The sequence below is a fragment of the Rattus rattus genome, chromosome 9, assembly GCF_011064425.1.
Source record: "Rattus rattus isolate New Zealand chromosome 9, Rrattus_CSIRO_v1, whole genome shotgun sequence".
In the NCBI taxonomy this organism is placed as follows: domain Eukaryota; kingdom Metazoa; phylum Chordata; class Mammalia; order Rodentia; family Muridae; genus Rattus; species Rattus rattus.
In genome coordinates, this window is record NC_046162.1 from 81,777,912 (window position 1) to 81,799,378 (window position 21,467).

The 21,467-nt window shown below is 49.0% G+C and overlaps 1 protein-coding gene across 1 annotated transcript; it reads right to left on the reverse strand.

The window, feature by feature from the left end:
- Window positions 1-2,111: 2,111 nt before the first annotated feature.
- Trim25 (tripartite motif containing 25) lies at window positions 2,112-21,345 on the reverse strand. Its single transcript, XM_032914057.1, has 9 exons — window positions 20,655-21,345; window positions 16,557-16,652; window positions 11,385-11,618; window positions 9,574-9,745; window positions 6,725-6,787; window positions 4,917-4,940; window positions 4,325-4,438; window positions 4,137-4,235; window positions 2,112-3,358 (listed from the first exon to the last, which is right to left on the reverse strand). The coding sequence occupies exons 1-9, from the start codon at window positions 21,246-21,248 to the stop codon at window positions 2,832-2,834; spliced, it is 1,923 nt and encodes a 640-aa protein (XP_032769948.1). The 5' UTR covers window positions 21,249-21,345; the 3' UTR covers window positions 2,112-2,831.
- Window positions 21,346-21,467: the final 122 nt, after the last annotated feature.

The following is a 21,467-nucleotide window of genomic DNA, read 5'->3' on the forward strand; positions in this document are numbered from 1 at the left end:
ATTGGCACTACACTATGGTTTCTGGGGTGGAGCCAGGGCACCCAGAGGTCCCGGGCAGTAGCTTTTAGGGGGTGGGTGCCTCATGAGTGGATTTCAGCTTGAGTGACATCTTCCACCCACACCTCAATCCAGAAAAGAGGCCGTTTCACTGCATTCAAAGTATGATACAACAGCCAGTCTTGCCCAGTATAATGGTTATCGTAATAAAGAATTATCTCTGAAACACTAGGTCCAACACATAGCTAAAACATTAGTAATTAATAATCAATTAAAAATCAATAGTATAAAAGTAACATATCAGTATTAGTAATAGATCAAAAAATCAATTTCTCAGTGATCAGAAACAGCAAGCAGCCAGTTCAGAAAAATACAAAGACTTGACCTTTAGTTTATCACACCAGAGTGACTGAGACAGTCCCCAGTACCTCAGTCAAGAACAGGATTTTACATCAACATTTCTGGAAATCTCTGTTACATCCACAGGGCCCTGGGGTTTTCTTGTCATCCATATAAGGAGTCTCTTCCATGTTGGAATGACAAGAATAGTGAATAAGCCACCCTCCACCTTCCCACCTGCTCAATTCTGTGAGCTAAGTGAGATGTGCACTCTGATGTACGCTAGCTAGTACATCCACCCAGAAATGCTTACGGTTAAGGTGACGGTCTTACCATTGCAGACAGATGGGTACCAGACAGCAAGGGTACAGCCCTCCACTTACAACCCCAAAGCACCTCGCACAGCTCTGGGCTCCGATCGCCTGCTTGGCTCTCATAAACAGAGGGATGCATGCCTTCCCTGCCTGAACTGCACACTTCCCGGAAGTCTTAGCACTTCCTGAGGCGAGTCCAAGCAGGACTCTCGAGTTAATTCTTGGCGTTCTGCTCCTCTGAACCTAGCTGTTTTCCCAAGTCTGATGTGGTCTCAAACAAGGCTCTGTTTTGGAAGACCAGCAAAGATGCTTTTGGGCATCTTCCAAAGTTCGAGAAGCATCGCCAAGAATTTGTGTGGCAAAGGAGGAAACCTTTCAAAGCCCACATATCATCTACAGGGACATGTCCCCTGCAAAGATGCTTCCAGGGAATAGAACATTCCTCTGGGAGAGGACACAGACCACACTTCTGGCAGGAATGCCAAGTCTAAGAGCCTGGGATTCCATAAAGACCTGAGGTGCGCTGTGTTCTCAAATATCCATCATATGACAAGGTCTAGGGGCCTACCTTCCCTATGGTGGCCTCTCTTCATAAGAAGGCTTATGAGGAGGAGCTCCCCACTTAGGAAAGAGAGAGTTGGACTCCTGTCACAAGAGAAACCCTCACATCTTCTGGATCTGATATCATGATAGGAGGAGGTGAGGAGATCCCAGTCATCCATCCCTGCCCTTCAGTGGCCTGGGCTATTTTCACTGTGTGAAAGGCAACAGAGAAAACAGCCACTGCCTGGACCCTCCTTGTTTTGTTTTGTTTTTTCCCTTAGCCTTTAAAGTCTTCCTAACCCGTAGTTTGGTCCTACATGAGCATCTGGAATTGGCTCAACTGAGGAAGAGAGAGGAGTCAGGGCAAGAGATGGGTCTGACTCACCCCTGGGTCTGCAGTCTGTGGCTAGAGATAAACAAACAGGAATCCAGCTATCAGCCACAGGTCTGCTTTAGGACCCTTCAGGCCATAGGTGATCTAGCAAGGTTTCTGAAGCAACCACACACAGCCCATCGGCATGACCGTAGGCTTTGGGAATGCGGCATGGCCGTCCACTTAACTGTGGTAGTAACCACAAAGGGCAAATGGTGGCATTGACAGCCATCAGCCCAATATCTACAATCCAGAGGAGGGGGACATTACTGCTGGGAACAGCTGTCAAGGCAAGATAACAAGTAAGAGCAAACCCATCGGGCTCCCATAACCCAGCCAGGGTTCTGCTCCCCGGCCTAGGCTATGGGAAGAAAGGCCTCTAACTCCATGCCCACAGTCAACACATCTCTGGAGAGTTGCCTCTTGAAGAGGGAGAGACTTTCGTCTCAACCACATCTGAGTTGCCTTGACACAAATCAACACAGACTCATTCAGACATGGTTTCAGCCTTATCTACAAAAGGTTCCTTGGGGGAAAGGGTTCTATGGGAGTTCAGAGTAGGGGTGAAGCTCAGTGGTAAAGCATGCATTCAAGGCTGCAGATATAGTCCCCAGCACCAAAGAGATAATATATACACCAAACTCAAGAACTGGGTTTTTTTGTCTGGTTTTTAGAGACAAGGTGGCACTATGTAGCTTTAACTGTCCTAAAACCCACTATGTACACCAGGCTATCCGAGAACTCCTTATGAAGATGTGCCTGCTTCTGCTTCCCAAAAGCTGGGATTAAAAGGCGTGTACCACAGCACCGGGCCTTTTTTTTTTTTAAATCCAGATCATGATCAAAACACAAAGATCTGCAGGCTGCTACCCCAGAGAGCAGAATAGGGTGAGCAACTGTAACCCGAGGAAAGAGCATGGCTAGCAGCTATAGATTTTCTGTGAGACAACAGGAACACTAATAATTCTCTTCTCTGAAGCACTGCCCAAGTAACTAGCAGCCTGGAGATTTCCCAGAACACTGGGAGGAGGTCACCCTGCCCTCTGGGCCTGAGGTAGATATGCTTCCCCACCCACAAGACAATCACCCCACCCATTTCTGAGCCCAATCTCCCCTTTTATCTTTGCCGCCCCTTCGCCAGCTCCCCTCCCAATCTCCTATCTGTCAAGGACTCAGAAGTTCTCCAAAGGAGGGTCCCCGCCTTTTACCAGTCTTGGATGTTCCCCCAGCAAGCCCAAGTGTCTGTGGCTGGCCTCGCAGCCTGACTACTTGGAGCAGATAGAGAGGGTGGTACCCGCAGAGAACACCCAAAAGGCTGGGTACAGAGCTTCAGTAAAGTCCACCTTGAACTTGTACATCAGATACACCTTTTCAGTGACAGCAAAGAAAATGACAAAGCCATGGTCACAGTTGAGTAGCACGCCAACTCGCGTGGCCTTGGTGGAGGGCAGCGTTTTCTCCACGTTGTTGTGCCAGGCGGAGATCTTGTTATTGAACCACTCCACACACCATGAGCTGGGGTTACGGCCCAGCCGGCTCTCGGGGCCCTGCCGTTCCATGCTGCCATAGCAGACGCCTACACCGCAGAAGTTGTTCTTCTGCAGCTCCACCTCCCAGTAGTGGATGCCTTTCTTATAGCAGTGCAGCCCCAGGACCTGAGAGCAGTAGGTGAACCTCTGGGGATGGGACCGGTAGTGCTGTAGCCCGTCGGCCACGGAAGCGGTGGTGTAGTTGTCTGCCAGAGCCACTTTGTTGTGGGCGGTATTGTAGTCGAAGACGACTTTAACGAAATCTGAGAAGACATGCCCCAGAGAACTGTGACAAGGGGCCCAAGGTACCTGCACTTTTAAAGCTCTCCCGTACTATGACACTTGTTTTCTCCATCCACACATCCACATACCCATCCATCTACTCACACGTCGTCCATTCATCCATCCATTCACTCACCCACTCATCTGACTAACTATCCATCGGCCCACCCTCCCATCCAACTAACCATTCATCTATCAGAACATTTACTCAGATACACATTATCTAGCTACTAATCCCCAGTCGTTGACCACCCATTCATTTGTCCATTCATCCACCCACCCAGCTGCCCACCCACACCCCACCCATCCATCCATCCATCCATCCATCCATCCATCATCCATCCATCCATCATCCATCCATCCATCCATCATCCATCCATCCATCATCCATCCATCCATTTATCCATCATCCATCCATCCACTCACCCATCCATCCATCCACCCATCACCCACCCATCCCATCCATCCATCCATCTCCATCCATCATCCCTCCATCCACTCACCCATCCATCATCCATCCATCCATCCCACCCACCCACCCACCATCATCCATCCCATCCATCCACTCACCCATCCATCCACCCATCCATCCATCATCCATCCACCCATCCACCACCCCATCCATCATCCATCCATCATCTATCCATCCATCATCCATCCATCCACTCACCCACCCATCCACCCATCCATCCATCCATCCACCCACGTATGCATGAAGCCATCCAGCCACTCTTCCATCCACCTAGCCAAACTACTCACATTCCAGAAGCTCTGTTCTGGACATGGTTAAGAAGTTTTCTAACATCTTAGCCTTGAGGGCTGCCGAGTTTGGTTGTGGAGCATTGGGTTTGGGTGTGGCTAGAAGACAAAATAGAGAATGGTATTCAAGACGGCAGACTTGGGACAAATAGTAGCTAATTCCCTGGCACTTGTCCACACAGACTCACCATCAGGGATAGGTGCTTGTCCAGGAGCTCCAAAGGTGGGCAACTTGTTAGATGAGGAAGAGTAGGAGGTAGGACCGGCAGCACCGGCAGCACCGGCAGCACCCGCAGCACCAGCTGGGAGGCGAGGGAGGACAAACAGAATAGCAATACAACACCCACAACTAGATGACCTCTCTTTCCAAGACAACCCTCAACTTCCACAGACACATCTGACCAGCCAGGGCCACACAAATTGAGTCCAGATGAGGCTCTTTATCCGTCTTACTCATTTACTATCCCCCCCAACCAACTAGCCATCCACACATCTCCACCCCCATCCTCCTTTCCCTGCTCAGAGCCGTCTGTCCTCAAACGTTTGTAAGAACGGGTCCAATTGCAGAACCCTCGTTAAAGCAACTCAATTGTTGCCGTCCACCTTAGCCCTAGGCTCACATAAGTCAAGAGAACAAAAAGAGGGATTGGGGATTTAGCTCAGTGGTAGAGCACTTGCCTAGCAAGCGCAAGGCCCTGGGTTCAGTCCCCAGCTCTGAAAAAGAGAAAAAAAAAAAAAAAAAAAAAAGAGAACAAAAAGATATACAGATGCACAACTTACGGGTTTTCTTGGTCTTCTTGTCCGCTAAAAAAAAGGAAAGATTATAGGATTAGGATATTTAAAAGCATGATGCCACACACATAAAAGACCATGGTGACATTCACCAGCCTGCGTTTTGACCCATACCAGCTAAAGAAGGATGGCCTAACTTGAACTATAAGGCAGTGGCTGATATCACACATCTACAAGTATAGGAACCCCCACCAGGGTCCTGGTGGGTATACAGTGTCTATTAGGAAATAGAGGGAAATTTTCTAGTAAGTGTTTATGTTGATTTGGGTAATGGTAACATAGAACTCATTTGTCAGAATATATCTGACTGGACATTTAGGATCTGTGTATTTCACTACAGGTAGATTAGAGCTCTACAAAAAGAAAAAAAATGCAAGCAAGCAAAAAAAAAAAAAAAAAAAAAAAAAAGGAGGAAATCAGAAAATAAGCAATCCTGGTTAAGTGTCACAATAATGCTTTAACAACATCCTGCATTCCCAAGGGCTCTCCTACATCCATAAGCACACCGTCACCAAATGTTCTAGCCCTCAGAGAGACCGGTACCCAGCAGTGGTTTGCTGAAGACGACTCACACATTATGGACAAACAAGTAAAGCACACAGAGCCCTCTCACTCCCCTGACACCCACTAACATCAGGGCATCTGATCAGGGCATTGATGTCATCTCATACTGACCTTGGGGAAACAGTCCCAGCTTCCCCGTTAAATGGTTATGAAGTGTCCTCACCACCAGTGTGTCCCGTGGGAACCTCACTTACTATCATCCCGTGGGCTCCAATGTCACTGTTTTCCAAATGTGAGAGAAGAGGAGACTCATATTCCCAACTCCATGCCCACATTCTCAATGACAGGGACACCACTGTTGTTGGTGGAGGGGAGCGGAGGCAAAAAATCTGAGGTGTAGGGTTTAAAAAGTGTTTTCTTTCTTTCTTTCTTTTTCTTTCTTTCTTTCTTTCTTTCTTTCTTTCTTTCTTTCTCTTCCTTCCTTTCTTTCTCTTCCTTCCTTTCTTTTTTCTTTTTCTTTTTTGAGGCAGGGTCTCTCTACATAGCCCTGGCTGTCCTAGAACTCACTGTGTAAACCAAGCTGGCCTCAAACTCACAGAGATCCACCGGCCTCTGCCTCCCAAGTGCTGGGATTAGAGGTATGAGCCACCCCAGACTGCTTACTGCTTACACATTTTATAAATAAACTAATAATATACTGTGTATGTATAGGATCACATTTTCACTGGTAGGGACAATTAGAGAAATGTTTTCTATGGCTCACTGGGAGAAGGCAATGGGGGAAAGAGAGAGAAACATAGGGCTCAGAAGATGGCTGAGTGGGTGAAACAGTTGCCACGCAAACCTGAGGGCCTGAGTTCAGATCTTCAGACCCCGGATAATGTTAGATGGACTAGCTTGCATCTGAAATCCCAGAAGTCTTATAGCAAGATGATGGCTGTTCATCACAGGAGAATCCCCAGAAGTGTTCAGGCCAGCAAGCCTGCCTTGTTCCAGGGCACAAAAGAGGCTCTACCTCAAACAAGGTGGAAGGTAAGGACCGATGCCCAAGGCTGACTTCTGATTTCTACACGTGCACCATGGTGCATGTGTACACATATGTATGCATACATACATATCTACGCTACATACATGAATGCTTACATACATAAGCATGCACGCACACACACCTGTGAAAACCTGGGATGGGCTGTGACCATCTTGAAGCTTCAGTAGCCTCTCTAACAGTCTCAACCACGCACTTGCCAGTCACAGCCACACTAAGACCAGGAAAAAAACAAGAGGCTACTTACGTGCGGTCTTCTTCGCAGGGCGTGTGGGTTTGGATGTGGACTGCGCATGGTCTCCCACGTTACCTGTGGCAGAGAAAAGGACCCAGCTGTATGTGGATCCTCCCCACCCACTCTAAGAGCCAGGTTTGTCGAGGCTGTGGATAGAACATCCACACAGGCAGCCCTCCCATTGACTGTCCCATCCAGTCACTTGCAAGAGACAGTTAGTGTGAGGAGGGCCAATCCCATGTGTTCCTTCTCTCCTCTGCTTAAAGCATAGCTGGGAGAAAGCTTCCTCCATCAGCACCCAGCTCCGGGACTTCTCTGGTTTCTCTGGACATCCATCAAGGAGAACATGAACTTGATAATGGCTGACGGGAATCCCTGAATGAGGTCAAGGTGTCTGGTGTGGAGTAGAGGCTAGGCTAACGTCAGGTTCTTGTCCCCTGGTCCTTTCTTCTCTCTCTTGGCAGTCTGGTCACTCAGATTTACCCCATGTGAAGAACTTTCCAGAACCTTCCACAAGGTACCTCATCTTTACCTGTTTTAGAAGCCACTCTTCAACGACACTGGGATGGCCACAGTGAAGTTCAGGACCATCACCCGCATCCCCAAAGAAAAGGATCCTACTCCAGTGGGTGGAAATGAGTCTGTCAAGATGGCCCTGTAGGAAGGAGCTTGCCAAACCTGAGTCCAATCCCCAGGACCCACAGAGCAGGAGAAAGCTGACCTCCATAAGTTGTCCTCTGACCTCAACCCCCACATCATAGTGCACCTGTCCACATACATACAATACACACAGACATATGTGTATACGTGCTGAATAAATAAATGTTTTCTGTTTAAAGGAGTGAGAAGGGTCTAAGGGAAAATGTAACGGTTCAATGATTTCCACACAGTGAGAGAGAGGAAAACCCAATGTGGTAGCCAATGTTAAAGCATATATGAGGGGGTTGTCAAGATTACATTGGTTGAGGCGGGAGGAGCCGCCCACTCTGGGTGCTCTAGTCCTTGGCTGGGATGCTGGACTGCATGAGATGAAGAAATGGAGCGCCAGCGTGCAAACGTTCACTGCTCTTCTGACTGCGAAGTCATGTGACCCGCTGCTTCCAGCCCTGCTGCCTTGCCTGTGTGATAGACGGTGACCTGACCCGGGAGCTAAAACAAGGCCTTCCTCCCTTAAGTTGCTTTTGTCTGGATATTCTTACCACAGCCACAGGAAACCAAAACGTAGATGCCTAACAAAACTAGAATGCCTAATGGCATATGGAATATATAATCCCAGTTATTTAGGAGCCTGAGGCAGGAGGATTGCAAACTCAAGGCCAGCCTAGACAACTCAACAAGATCCTTCCACAATGCCAGGTGTGGTGGTGCATGCCTTTAATCCTAACACTTGGGAGACTGGGGAATCTCTTATGAGTCTGAGGCCAGCTTGGTCCACGTAGTAAGTTACAGAACACCTAGAGCTACATAGTAGAGAGTCCCTGTCACAAAATAAATAAATAAACAAAATAAATGATTCTGCCTCAAAATAAAAATGTTCAAAGGGAGGGGGTTGGGGATTTGGCTCAGTGGTAGAGCGCTTGCCTAGCAAAGCGCAAGGCCCTGGGTTCGATCCCCAGCTCCGAAAAAAAAGAAAAGAAAAAAAAAATGTTCAAAGGGGCCATGTGGTAGGGCGCCTTGCCTGGTATATGAAGGCCCTAGGTTCAGTTGGCGGTGCAGCAAAACCACAAATAAAAAGAAACAGTAGAAAGGGATTAGCTGGTGAAGAATCCCCAAGCAATGTGTGTTGGGGAGGATATATACAAAGGTCCTGTGGCAGGAAGCATGGCACTGAGAGAGACTGGAGAGAGATGGTGGTAGGTGTTGGGATGAAAAGACAGCACCTGGCTGGAGAGATGGCTCAGTGGTTAAGAGCACTGACTGCTCTTCCAGAGGTCCTGAGTTCAATTCCCAGCAACCACACAGTAGCTTACAACTATCTGTAATGGAATCAGAGATCCTCTTCACCTGTGTCTGAAGACAGCTGCAGTGTACACATATAAATAAATAAATCTTTTTTTTTAAAAAAAAAAAAAAAGAAAGAAAAGGTAGCACCTAATTTGGCTTCTCGGTCAAGGTCAAGGGTCTGGTCTGACATCAAGGGTCTGGTGTGACATCTTAGGATAACCAGAAAGCTCCCAAAGGGGTTAGGAGGAAAACAAGGTGACAGTGACATCCTGTAAAACCCTCCCTGGCTCTAATAGCAGATGTGGGGACCTTGTAGGAAGATAGCATGGTCCTGGAGCAGGTGATGGTATCAGACAGCAGCCAGATGGTGTTTCGCTGTGCTCAGTGGGACAGCTAGGTGTGATGGTATACATCTGAAATTCCAGTACTTGGGAGGTGACAGACAGCCTGGGCTACCTAGGGAGATCTTGTTTCAAAAAGCCAAAGGTTAGATATAGAGGTCTGTGGTAGGGTACCTGCCTAGCATACACTGGGACCAGTCCCCAGAATTGGGTGTTAGCAGTGGAGTGTGTCTGTGTGTCTGTGTGTCTGTGGAAAGCAGAGATGGTGGTTGGGATGTGGAGAAAGGAATGCAAAGGAGCGATAAGGAGGAATTTCAGATTTCTCTGATCCTGAAATTCGCCCTCTGTCCACCAAACACACTGGCAAGCCAGTCTCTACTCAAAGCCATCCATGCTAGCCTCCAGAGCCCATCAGAACACCAAGCCTCGGTCTTCCTTTTGGAAAAGTAGCTGTGACATCGGGACAAAGCAGAGGCCATTTCAGGACCCTTGAAATTCAAATGCCAATGTTCTGCTTGACAGCTCTCCCACCCTAAGGCACCGAAGGGCTCATCAGCGTTGGACCACTGTGGTTACCTGAGTTGCAGGGCTCCTCAGCCTTCTTCTCCTGTAGCTGCTTGAGGGAGAGCTTCAGCTCACTCTTGAGGTCCAATGCACCCTGGTAGACCCCCTTTATCAAATCATGGTCCAGGTCTATCTTAGGGATGTAGACTGGTTTCGTTGACACTTCTTGTAATTTTGCAGCTTTCTGGAACGAGCCAAGGTGTTTAAGCAGAGGTGATTGGAGGAAAACCAGGGTTGGGCCTCCATCCTCATCAACCCCACTGATGTTTCCTAACGCAACAGTGAGAACAACTTTCTGCCTCAATCACAAGGGAAAGAAAGATCCTGGAACTAGCTGGAGTGCTCCTTTAAGAACTTTAAGAAAAAGGGCACAGACAAGGACTTGGAATCCTTTCTCAGAGAACTCAGTAGTTCCTAGGCACAGGAATGAGCTCCCGGGGTAGCAGAAAACCTCCACCTAGGTACCAGCAAGCATCATGGGCAGAGGGGGTTCCATCACTCCTGTACTGAGCCAGGCAATCTGGGTCCTTGGGGGACCAAACTAGGTAATTCACAGAGATCCGGGCCCTGAACTAGACAGGTGAGGAAGAAGAGGTAAGTCACAAGATGATGTGGCTTATAGCCAAAGGATACACAGGCCAAGCACATCTGAAATGATGTCATCAGCACTACGGGGGGTGGGGCATACTCTGCAACACTAATAATGTGTAGCAGCATGGCCCCGGTGGTCCTGGAAAAGGGACATAAGGGACATAATCCACTGGGCAGAGAAGATCAACATGGTGCTCCCACTCGGGGTTATGTCTGAGGAATGAAGAGCATAGCACCTGTTGTGGTCAGAGCACAATGCAAGGGCGAAGGGTACTGGCAAGAGGTGGGCCTGACAGCAGAGACCAAGTGCGAACAGCAAGGCCCTCATTCCTGGACCATGCTAAGGGGCACAGCACCAGACAGAGCAGGGAGGCAGAGCTTCAGAAAGGCATCTTCGGAGAGTATGTGAGGGAGGGCAGTAAGAGAAGGCGGACACCTATACAGTGGGTGACACATCTAAGATGCTCCCAAGAGTCCCCCATAACCCTCCCCTGAGTACACGGCAGATCGGAAACGACATTACTGCACATGAACTACAAGGAACGAGAGGGGGAACACCACAGGGACATCGGCGGCATCCAACCAGACGAAAGAATTAATCGAAAAGGTGACTATCGGGGTTGGGGATTTAGCTCAGTGGTAGAGCGCTTGCCTAGGAAGCGCAAGGCCCTGGTTCAGTCCCCAGCTCCGAAAAAAACAAAAAAAAAAAAAAAAAAAAAAAAAAAAAAAAGGTGACTATCCTGGGTAGACCACCAGGCTTAATTGGGTAAGAGACCTTCAAGGGGAACGCGGGCCTTCCTGGAGGGAGGAACGTTTCTGCTGGCTTGAGCAAACACATGCCGTCAAGCTGAAATAAGGCCTCAGCAGACAGCCAGCAAGGAGGTGCACACCCAATCTATAGCCCCAAGGAACTAAGTAGCCAGGTGCGCTTGGAAAACAGCCCTGAGGCGCCAAAGTCAATACAGCCCAGCCTGCAGACCTCTGGTGCTATGACAACAGCTGGGAAGCCACGCCCAGATGCTGGGCCCCGGGAACCAGGAAATAATCAACAGAGGTTCTCTGAAGGCCCTCAATTCAGTAAGCTGTCGCAGAGCATAGACATACAGTATGTCTCTGGGATCTTTCCAGATGACCTCTTAAAGCCCCGACTCTCTGAGGTCCAGACTCCCATCAGCTCTGCGATGCTGGACAGAACACACACCCAAGCAGCGCCCTCCCTCGCCACAACTCACCTCCAGAAACTCAAACTCGTCCCCTTTGGCCAGGACGAGCTCAACCTCTGCCTTCAGATTCTGCATCTCGTTCTTCTTCTTGAGAAGAACCTGGTAGATGGTATCGAGCTTTCCGTAGACTCTCTTCTCCTCCTCCTTCAACTTGTGCGTGGAGCTGGTCTCTGCGGCATCGATGACAGCCTTCATTTCCAAATATTCCTGTCTCAGCTGTAGCATCTTCCTCTTCATAGATTCCTGTGAGGCCAAGATGGAGGGGCTCCTGTCAGACTGCTGATAACACTAAGGCTGCACTCCAGTGTGTGTGTGTGTGTGTGTGTGTGTGTGTGTGTGTGTGTGTGTGTGTGTGTGTGTGTGTGAGAGAGAGACAGAGACAGAGAATGTGTGTCTGTGTGAGAGAGAGAGAGAGAGAGAGAGAGAGAGAGAGAGAGAGCGCGAGAGAGAGTGTGTAAGAGGTGGGGAGGGAGAAGGGGAGGCAAGCATCAGGAACTCAGTGATAATTCATGCTGCCACACTGGGCAGCCACTTGGCAAAGTCCTGTCCATCTGGGTGTGACCACACCCCAAGACCCAGCAACTCCAATTCCTAGGAAAGTACTTTAACTACCTGTCCTGAGAAACACATGTAAGAAACTCACAAGAGCCAGGGAGGTGGTAGTGCATACCTTTACTCCTAACACTTGGAGGCAGAGGCAGGTGGATGTCTGAGCTCAAGGCCAGCCTGGTCTACAGAGTGAGTTCCAGGACAGCTAGGGCTCCACAGAGAAACCCTGTCTCAAACCCAGAAACCAACCACCCTACGAAGCAAAAAAAAAAAAAAAAAAAAAAAAAAACAAAACGAACGAACAGAACGTTAACGAGCAAAGCCCAGTGTGGTGACTCACAACTATAACCCCAGCACTTGGGAGGCTGAGACAGGAGGATCAGAAGTTCAAGGCCAGGGTTGGGGATTTAGCTCAGCGGTAGAGTGCTTGCCTAAAAAAAAAAAAAAAAAAAAACAACATAAAAAAAAAAAAAAAAAGTAGAAAAAAAAAAAAACAAAAAAAAAAAAAAAAAAAAAAAAAAAGTTCAAGGCCATCTTTGGCTACAATACTTGAGGCCAACCTGGGCTAATGTGACCCTTATCTCTAAATTGGGGTGGTGGAAGAGGGGAGACAACTGTTCACAAGCAAATTATTTTGAAAAGGCAAAAAGCGAGTTGGCCACATAATTTATTACTTCGGTCCCTCCGGAGACTGAGGCAGGAGGGTCACTTAAGCCCAAGAGTTTGTGAGTAGCCTGAAGGCACGAAACAATTTCAAAAAATCCTCTAGAACTCTCCTTTTCAGTGTTACACGTTGCTTCTGAGCATTTGAAACACATCATGTCAGCTGGGCAGTGTTGGCACAAACCTTAATCCCAGTGGCTCGGGAGGCAGAGGCAGGAGGATCTCTGAGTTTGAAGCCAGCCTGGCTTACACAGAGTTCCAGGACAGCCAGGGCTACACAAAGAAAGCCCATCTCCAGAAGGAAAAAAAAGTGGCGTAACTTGTGAGTAGACAATGAAGGATGTCAGTCAGAGACTTTATACCCCTCCCCCCAACTCATTAATACTTCTTCTTGAACTAGAATTAGTTCACTAGTAGAGCACTTGCCTGGCGTGCACGAGGACCTAGGTTCAAACCCCAGTACTATCAAAAAGGGAAATGTATTGATAATACATTAAAATAACACTTTGGACACACTGAGTTAAATAAGTTGCATCGCTAAAATTAGTTTCAGGTGTTGGGAGTACAGTTCAGGGCAGAATGTTTACCTAGCGTGTGTGAGGTCATGGGTCCAAGGTTCAAAGCCTATATCACCACACTCGTAACTCAAATTCGCTTTAAATTAATAAGAGGTGTCCAGGATGCCCCTGGTAGACACTGTTGCTTCAACAGTCATATTTTTGAACAAACTTTTTTGGGTAACCTCACTAGTTTGGAATCAAACACAACAAACAAACAAACAAACAAACAAAATACACAGTGTACACCGAAAGAATGGAATTCGGCTTTTTGAAAACTGTTCACTTTGGGGCTGCAGAGATGGCTCAGGTTAAGAGCACTGACTGCTCTTCTATAGAGAGCCTGGGGTCAATTCTCAGTACCCACACGCAGCTCACAACTGTCTGAAAGTCCGGGATCTGACATCCTCAGACAGACAGACATACATGCAGGCAAAGACACCAATGCACCGAAAATAAAAATAAATGAAGGGGTTGGGGATTTAGCTTAGTGGTAGAGCGCTTGCCTAGGAAGCACAAGGCCTTGGGTTCGGTCCCCAGCTCCGAAAAAAAGAACCAAAAAAAGAAAAAAAAAAACCGTTAAATTTATTATTGTTGTCCTTCTTGCTGTTGTTTCTGTTATCATTGTGTGCACACATCCCCAGGCGCACAGGCGGAGGTCAGAGGACAACTTTCAGGAGTTGGCTCTCTTCTTCCGCGGTGGGTCCTGGGATTGAACTCAAGCTTTCAAGTTTGTTCAGCAAGCACCGTTACCCACTGAGATAGTTCACCGACCCTCAACTCTTTATCCACTTAGGTATCCCTTCAGAGTACCTCCTCTTGTGAACACCAACGTCTTCCAGTGTTAATTTCCTTTTCTATTTAATAAGAGAGCACGCGGGAGCGTCATCAGGATATACAGCTTCGCAGACTACATTTCCCAGCCTCCCCTGCAACTAGGCTTGGCCAGGGCGGCTAAACTGCTTCCACTGAGGCAAGGCTGGAAGTAGTATGTGCAACAAACACCACACTGATTGCTTAAAGGAAACTGCTTGTTGCCAGCATCTTCCATCTTGTTCCTCTTTTCACAAGCGAGAGAAAAGGTGAGGGTGACCTAGCGTCTGAACTACTGAGGTTACCCAGGAAGTTCGTTCAAGTGACCTATCCAAATTGACATGAATTCAGCATCTTGGTTATAACTGCCAAGTGAGTCTAAACACACATCCCAAGCCCTACACGACACGTTAATAGTTGTTGTTGTTGTTGAAGTTGTCTTCTTCTTCTTCTTCTTCTTCTTCTTCTTCTTCTTCTTCTTCTTCTTCTTCTTCTTCTTCCTCTTCCTCCTCCTCCTTCTCTTTCCTCCTCCTTCTCTTTCCTCCTCCTTCTCCTCCTCCCCCTCATCACTTTGGAAAATTACTGAGGTACACTTCAGTTGGCCACCAGCCCTGCCTAACAGCATATAAACCTCTTTCTCCTCCCTTGAACGCAGAGACACTCTTGTCTTGTCAACTACCCAGCATTCTCTTCTGCCAGCATATCCATGCTATAGTACAGCCCATGCAACCCTGGACCTGCCAGCCCCTTTCTTTGCTCCACATTACCTTCTGCCTTGACAGCCAGCTATCCCATAATAGGCTTCGATTTTTCAAAAAAAAAAAAAAAAAAAAAAATTCCAGCTTCAATCAGAGATGAGAGCATCACACTGTGGAGTAGCAGAATAGCGGGGGCATTCACACGTTGCAAAGCCATGCTCTACAAAGCCAAAGCCATGCTATGGGTCACGAGTTACACTTAGGATGCTAAACTGAACAAAATGAGCCACCTCTCAAAGTCCCTGCATTCGGAGGGGTCTTTCTTCTTCCTAGGAGTTTAATTTGCCCTCCAAACAACGTTCGTAACTCTACCTTCATCCTGAAAGTCTCACAATCTCCTCAGAGGAGTTGTGGTTCCACTGGCACAGTGGGAAACCAAAGGCTCACAGATGCGCCAACACAACCGTAGCCCCATGAACAGTCGTGATAGTGGGTATCAGAACCCAGACTTCAATGAAGCAACAGTTGCCATGGTAAAGTGGGTGTTGCAGCTCAACGACAGTCATTTTTAAAAAGTCAAGCTCCTTTCTTTCTCCTATAAGGACTTGGGCCCTGGAGAGATGGCTCAGTGGTTAAGGGCACTGGCTGTTCTTCCAGATATCCAGGGTTCAATACCTAGCACCCACATGGCAGCTTACAACTTTCTGTAACTCCAGTTCCAGAGGATCTGACTGCAGTCAAAGCATCAATGCACATGAAATACGGATTTAAAAAAAGAGAGAGAGGGGTTGGGGATTTAGCTCAGTGGTAGAGCACTTGCCTAGGAAGCGCAAGGCCCTGGGTTCGGCCCCCAGCTCCAAAAAAAAAAACCAAAAAAAAAAAAAAAAAAGAGAGATCATCTTGAGTTAGCCAGGTGGGCCCTGAGTCCAATGACTGTGGTCTTACTGTAGATGGAAGACAAGGTACAAGCAGCCTCAAGACAAGGAACATCCGAGCTCCTGGAAGCCGGAAGAGACAGGAAGGATTCTCCCCGACCCGTCCTCGTCGTCATCATCGTCGTCGTCATCGTCATCATTATTTCTTCTCCTCCTCCCATAGATCAAGGCTCACTATGTAGTCCTGGCTAACCTAGATCTCACAGAGATCCACCTGTCTCTAGTTCCTAAGGGCTGGAAGTAAAGGTGCGCACCACCATGCCTGGTGTGTTTATTTATTCTTCATTTTTTATTTACTGTCAGAGTGAAGGCGGCGAGTACCACAGCATAAACTTGGAGATCAGAAGTCAAACTCTGTGTTTCTGTTCTCACCTTCCACCTCGGATTCCAGGGATTGAACTCAGTCAGGCTACGCCACAATCACCTTTATGAACTGAGCCATCTTTCTAAGCCTCTTACCCCTACGTTTTTCATGATTCTCCCAAGGCTGGGCTTACGGGGAGTTCTTCAATGTGTATTTATAAAGGCTGTTTCTTGGACATACAGCTTTCTGAATGTTTTGCAAGGTTTTTTTTTTTTTTTTTTTTAAGACAAGGGATGCACGCCTCTAATCCCAGCACTCGGGAGACAGAAGCAAATAGATATCTCTGTGGATTCAAGTCCAGATTAATTCACATAGTGAGTTCCTGGACAGCCAGGGCTGCATAGTGAGACCCTGTCTTGAATACAAAAGGAAACCCATCAAGGCTGGTCTGGAACTGACTATGGAATCAAAGAGAACCTTGAACTTCTGATCCCGCCCTACCAGTTTCTGTGGTCTCAGGAGAGAACCCAAGGCTTCACGTGAGCTACAGAAGCCCTCTGCTGACAGCCAACTTCCCAGGCACATGGAGGCCAGGCCCGCCCTGAAGGATGAGGGGGTTTGAAGTTTACAGACTGGAGTGAGGGTGGGGGAGGGTCACTCACCTGCACATTCTGCTGCTTGGATCTCACATCCTCCAGTGCTTTGCTCGCTCCATTGATGTGGCTGTACATGATGGTGAGTTTTTGCCTCAGTTTGTTCTGTAAAGGAAAACACACAGGGCGAGAGAGCCCCTCTTTAGCCTAGTGTCCTAGCTCCCCTACACTGAGGACCATTCCCCCCTCCATCCCGCTGCTCCTTCTGCCTACGCTGTATGCTCCTTGTAATTGAAGCTTCCCGCTATCCCTTTAGGAAGACAATACAGAAACGTTAAGACTTGGAACCAAAATGACGGTGTCTGAAATCCTGTGACCCAGCCATATGTCTTCTGCCTACTTCCTTGGCCATGAACAGATACCACTGGGTAGGTGGCTACAGGGGCAATCAGGAAGACTAACCAAGGACCGTGCTCAGAGCCCTGCCTGGATCTGTTCAGCTTCCATTATAACACATTTCTTCTCCCGCTACTCATTTTACAGCTCATGAAATCCAAGCAAGAGGGATAGCAAGTGGCCAAGCTCACAGAGACACAGCGATCTTTGGTAACGGTGACCCCACCCTACCACAGAAAACAGACAAAATATCAAAGGCGCTGGAGAGCTAACCAAACAGTGGATTTTCCAGGAGAAGGTAACCCAGCGAAAGAGTCCAGCACCTAATGCTGTCCTCCCCAGAGGTGACTTCTAAAAGTGGATGGAAGCTAGGTGAGGCTTTGTCACCTCCAGCAAGGCAGGGACAAATGCTCAGCTGTACTTGGCCACTCCAGGCCAGAGCCACAGAGGGCTGAGAATCAGGGTAGGCTGGCCACTGGGGCTTGAAAGAGCTACGCTGATTCAAACTGTCTGGCTCTTAGCCACTTTCCAGAGGCGACAGTCTCCTACGTCCCTACTAAGATAGAACGGCGTGCAGAGATGAGAGGGAACACTCCACCACCAGTCAGGAGGGCTGCTATGAAGTGCTCACACGCTTTTCTAGCACCTCACACCTATTAACTTTTAGAGCAACTCGGAGAAGCAGATATCACTCAGACTTTACAGAAAACATCACAGAATCATGATTCACCCAAGACCACACTTTGCACTGGCAAAGGTTAGGTTCTGGTACTAAACTTATAAACAAATGACCAAACTGTGTATGCTAGGAATTTCTGCAAATTGATTAACAACAACAATAATAATAATGATAATAATATTTCCTTTCCCTAATCAAGTAGCTCAACACACAGTAGCCCTCTTTTCTACTTTCCTGATTCCTCTACTCCATTAGAGCTGGACCTAACCTTGGGGCTGGATTTGAACCACCCACTAGCACACGTAAGGGCGGGACACAAAGATCAAGGCTGCACAAACTAACTGTAGCCAGAAAGCCCAGGTCAGTGATGTTTGGCTCAACCTCTGTGACACAACCCTTCCCCTGCCCCAGGCCTCCCTCCAACAGAGGCTGAGACAGATTTGGGTCAAAGGGCAAACCCAGACAGATCCTGCCTCCCTGGGCTAGAAGAGACTTGAGAACACACAGGTGCTAGCAACTGACTCCATTCCAGAACTGCAGGTGGAGCCCTCCACGCTGAAAGAGTAATCCACCATTAAGTAAACACAGATAAAAGTCCCCTCCTAGTGGATGGGGGGTGGGGGGAGATCTACTCTGACCTACTCCAAAGAGAGGCAGCTCAAGGACTTAGGCGGCAACAACAGACCACTGACCAAGGACAGAGGACTTTGGGGTTTGGGAGAGCTTGTTGCAGACCAAGGACCTGGGTCTTCCACATGGGAGAGAGTGGAATCCTGAGTCTGCACCCCCCCAAACTAGCAGCCACGATGCTCAAGACTGAGCAGTGCTTGCTAGGGTCTGGCACTGAGACAAGAGCCACAGCTGGGTTGAAAAAGACACGGGCACAAGGTTGGCAGGAGGAATTCTGCTATCAGGATTAAAAAGCAGCAGGAATGGCCGCTCACTCCAGCTCTGTCTGGACAAAAAGGCTGAAAGGGAGCAGAGGCTCAGGACAGGCTGGGGAGGCTCCTCATGCCCCCAATGTCTGCCTTGGTAAATATATGGAGATTTTGCAGAAAACTGCCTTGTCCCCTTTTTCTTCCTTTGATTTTATTACATTCATTTATCTGTGTGCATATAGGTGTCAAGTCAAAGATCAGCTTGCTGGAGTTGGTTCTCTTTCTACCACACAGGTCCCAGAGATCAAACTCAGGCCAGAGCCTTGGTAACAAGTCCCTTTACCAGTCGAGCCATCTCACTGACCACTGGCTATTTTTGTTGTTGTTTTTGCGAGACAAGAGTCTCACCCTGTAGCTGACCTGAAACTATGTAGTTCCAAGCTGGCCTCAAACTCACGATGATCTATCTGCCTAAGCCTCCCAAGTGCTGGAATTATAGGCACGACACCAGCTTCGCCCAAGGTTCACTATAGCCCGAGACCGTCCTCATCCCCCATTTTACCATTTGTAGCTGGATGCTACAAGGTGGGGTCAGGATTTAAACCCAGATCTTGGCACTGAATCTGAGAGGAGTCTCCTAAGTGACAGGCCTCCTGACACTGGATCCTGCCCCTGCAGCCCTTCCCAAGTGGCTCTCAACCTACCCAGAGATCTGCAGGGACTCGTCTCGAGCCAAACAGCTAGCTCTGTGGTAGCAAAGGCTCTAAACGCAGGGCAGACTCTCTCCCAGGACAGCTAGGCTTGGAGGTACTCATACCTATATAGAGTATACTGAAGAGGTGAACTCAAAAGATCCAGGTGCCAAGACTCAGGGGGGGGAAAGTCCTGAGGAACCTGACTAAGACCCAGAGAGGCAGGCAAAGGCAGGGAAGGGCTGTGGCAAGAGGGAGCAGAGCTGGAATTCTGGTCCTGGCACCATTGCCAAGCTTACCAACCTCACCCAGCTTCTGATTCCTTCCACGACATTGGGACAGGCCTCAACTCCCCCAGATGTTTGAGAGAGACGAGATCAGATCATGCTTTGACAGATGGACCAAGGAGAGGCAGCATAAGGGGAAGACAGGGACCTCTAAATCCACTAAAATCATGGCAACCCCCCACAAAGCCATTAGGAACCCTGACTCCCTAGCACACACGCTCCACCTCCAGTCTTTATCAAGGTGAACCCAGGTCCAGAGGCCAAATTCCTGCTCAATTTCACACAGCAAGATGGACTACACCAACTGAGTGGTGGTGGTGGTCCACGCCTTTAGTCCCAGCACTTGGGAGGCAGGGGCAGGCAGGTCTTGGTGAGTTCAAAGCCAGCCTGGTCTACAGAGTGAGTTCCAGAACAGCTAGGACTACATAAGACTGTCAAAAAAACCAACCAACCAACCAAACAAACAAACAAAAAAAAAATCAAGAAGATGAGCTACACCATGGTGTCAAAGGCTCTCTCCCTGTAGGTCACAAGCAGGAATTCCTGAGACTCTCTGTTCACACTTCCTGTCCATGAAAATTCTCCAGATCAACAGAGGCTTCTGTTGCGCATAACCTCGAGCCTCCTCGAGCTCCATGCCCTGGGCTCAACAAACGTGGACTCAGCAGATCTGGTCTACAGGGGAAAAGGAAACTAGGAACTGTGCGTCAAAGCAGCCTGGTTCCCGCTAAGCTAACTTCTCTGGGCCTGTTTTCCTGCTGTGGGATGAACTGAGCACACACAGTTCTTACATGCTGCCAGGATCTGGAGTGGGTGGAGAGGTAATCCCCAGGGTTCATCGTTAGTTAATATTCAAAACTACTGAACTCCACTGGACAAACACAGGCTTGAGACAGGCACTCTTTCTTGTGCCTACAGTTGTCTGCTATGTAAAATAGACATGAGAGGGCTGGGGAAGGCAGACAATAACGGATGGGGGGAGGCTATATATAATCTACTTGCTTTCTGTTTGGTCTGTGGAGATGGCCCCTTACGGCCCAACTCACAGATAGCGGCTCACAGAGCCTAAGGCCATGAGTTCTTGTGAAGGAAGGGGTGGGATATAGGATCTCTGGCCCAGCAAAGCCTATCTCTTCCCGGCAACCCACTGTACTACAGAGATACCCAGGATGGGCTCTCTCCACAATTCAACTGGCCCAGGCTGTCCTCTAGACCCTCAACCAGCCATTCCCTACCTCCAGGTCGGCGCTGGCCTGGCTTAGGATCGTAGGGGAGCAGGTCTTGTGCTCTACCAGGCAGATATGGCAGATGCACTCTCCGTGCTCAGGACAAAACATTTCGCGAAGGCGGTTGTGCCTGGAACATTTGCGGCGCAGCAGGTCACGGACGGGTGGCTGCAGGGGGTGGTCCTGGAAGGCCGGACTGTCGATGTGAGGCCGCAAGTGCTCCTGGCAGAAAGAGGCCATGCACACGAGGCACGTCTTCACCGCGACCTCCTTCAGGCAGTGGTCGCAGGACACCTGGGTGTCTGAGCTGGATGCGGCGGAGCGGGTAGGCGGGATCCAGTCGTCCACGGGGGTCCGCGCCTGCTCGGCCTGAAGGAACTGCTCGACCACTGCGCACAGCACCGTGTTCTTGTGCAGCTGCGGGCGCACCTGGTACACGGTGCGACACTGCGGGCACCGGTACGGCGGGCCCTGGACGACCCACGTCTCATTTAGGCATGACCTGCAGAAATTGTGGCCGCACGGGGTGGTGACGGGCTCCTTGAAGGGCTCCAGGCAGATGGAGCAGGACAGCTCCTCGGCCAGAGGAAACAGCTCGGCCATCGCGCTCCTGGGGGCACCCGACGGGACGCGCACGGACAGCTGCACACACCACCGCGCGGTGCTAGGGGAGCGGCGAGGAAAGGAATCGAAACTGGGCAGGAGGGGCGGCGCCCTGAACTTTCAGGAAGTCACGTGGGGCCCAGGGGGGCCGGACGGTGGGCGGGAAGCTTCTGGTCTGTTGCTGGAAGCCAAAGGTGAGCGGACCTGGAGAGCTCTGAT

Bases quoted from the DNA above. Each gene is read 5' to 3' on its own strand.
- Trim25 (XM_032914057.1), bottom strand. From the start codon at position 21,248: ATGGCCGAGCTGTTTCCTCTGGCCGAGGAGCTGTCCTGCTCCATCTGC. The intron at 11,619-16,556 runs GTGAGTGACCCT...TTGGCCTCACAG, and splicing joins CCAAGCAGCAGAATGTGCAG to GAATCTATGAAGAGGAAGAT. The intron at 4,236-4,324 runs GTGAGTCTGTGT...TTTGTCTTCTAG, and splicing joins ACAAGCACCTATCCCTGATG to CCACACCCAAACCCAATGCT.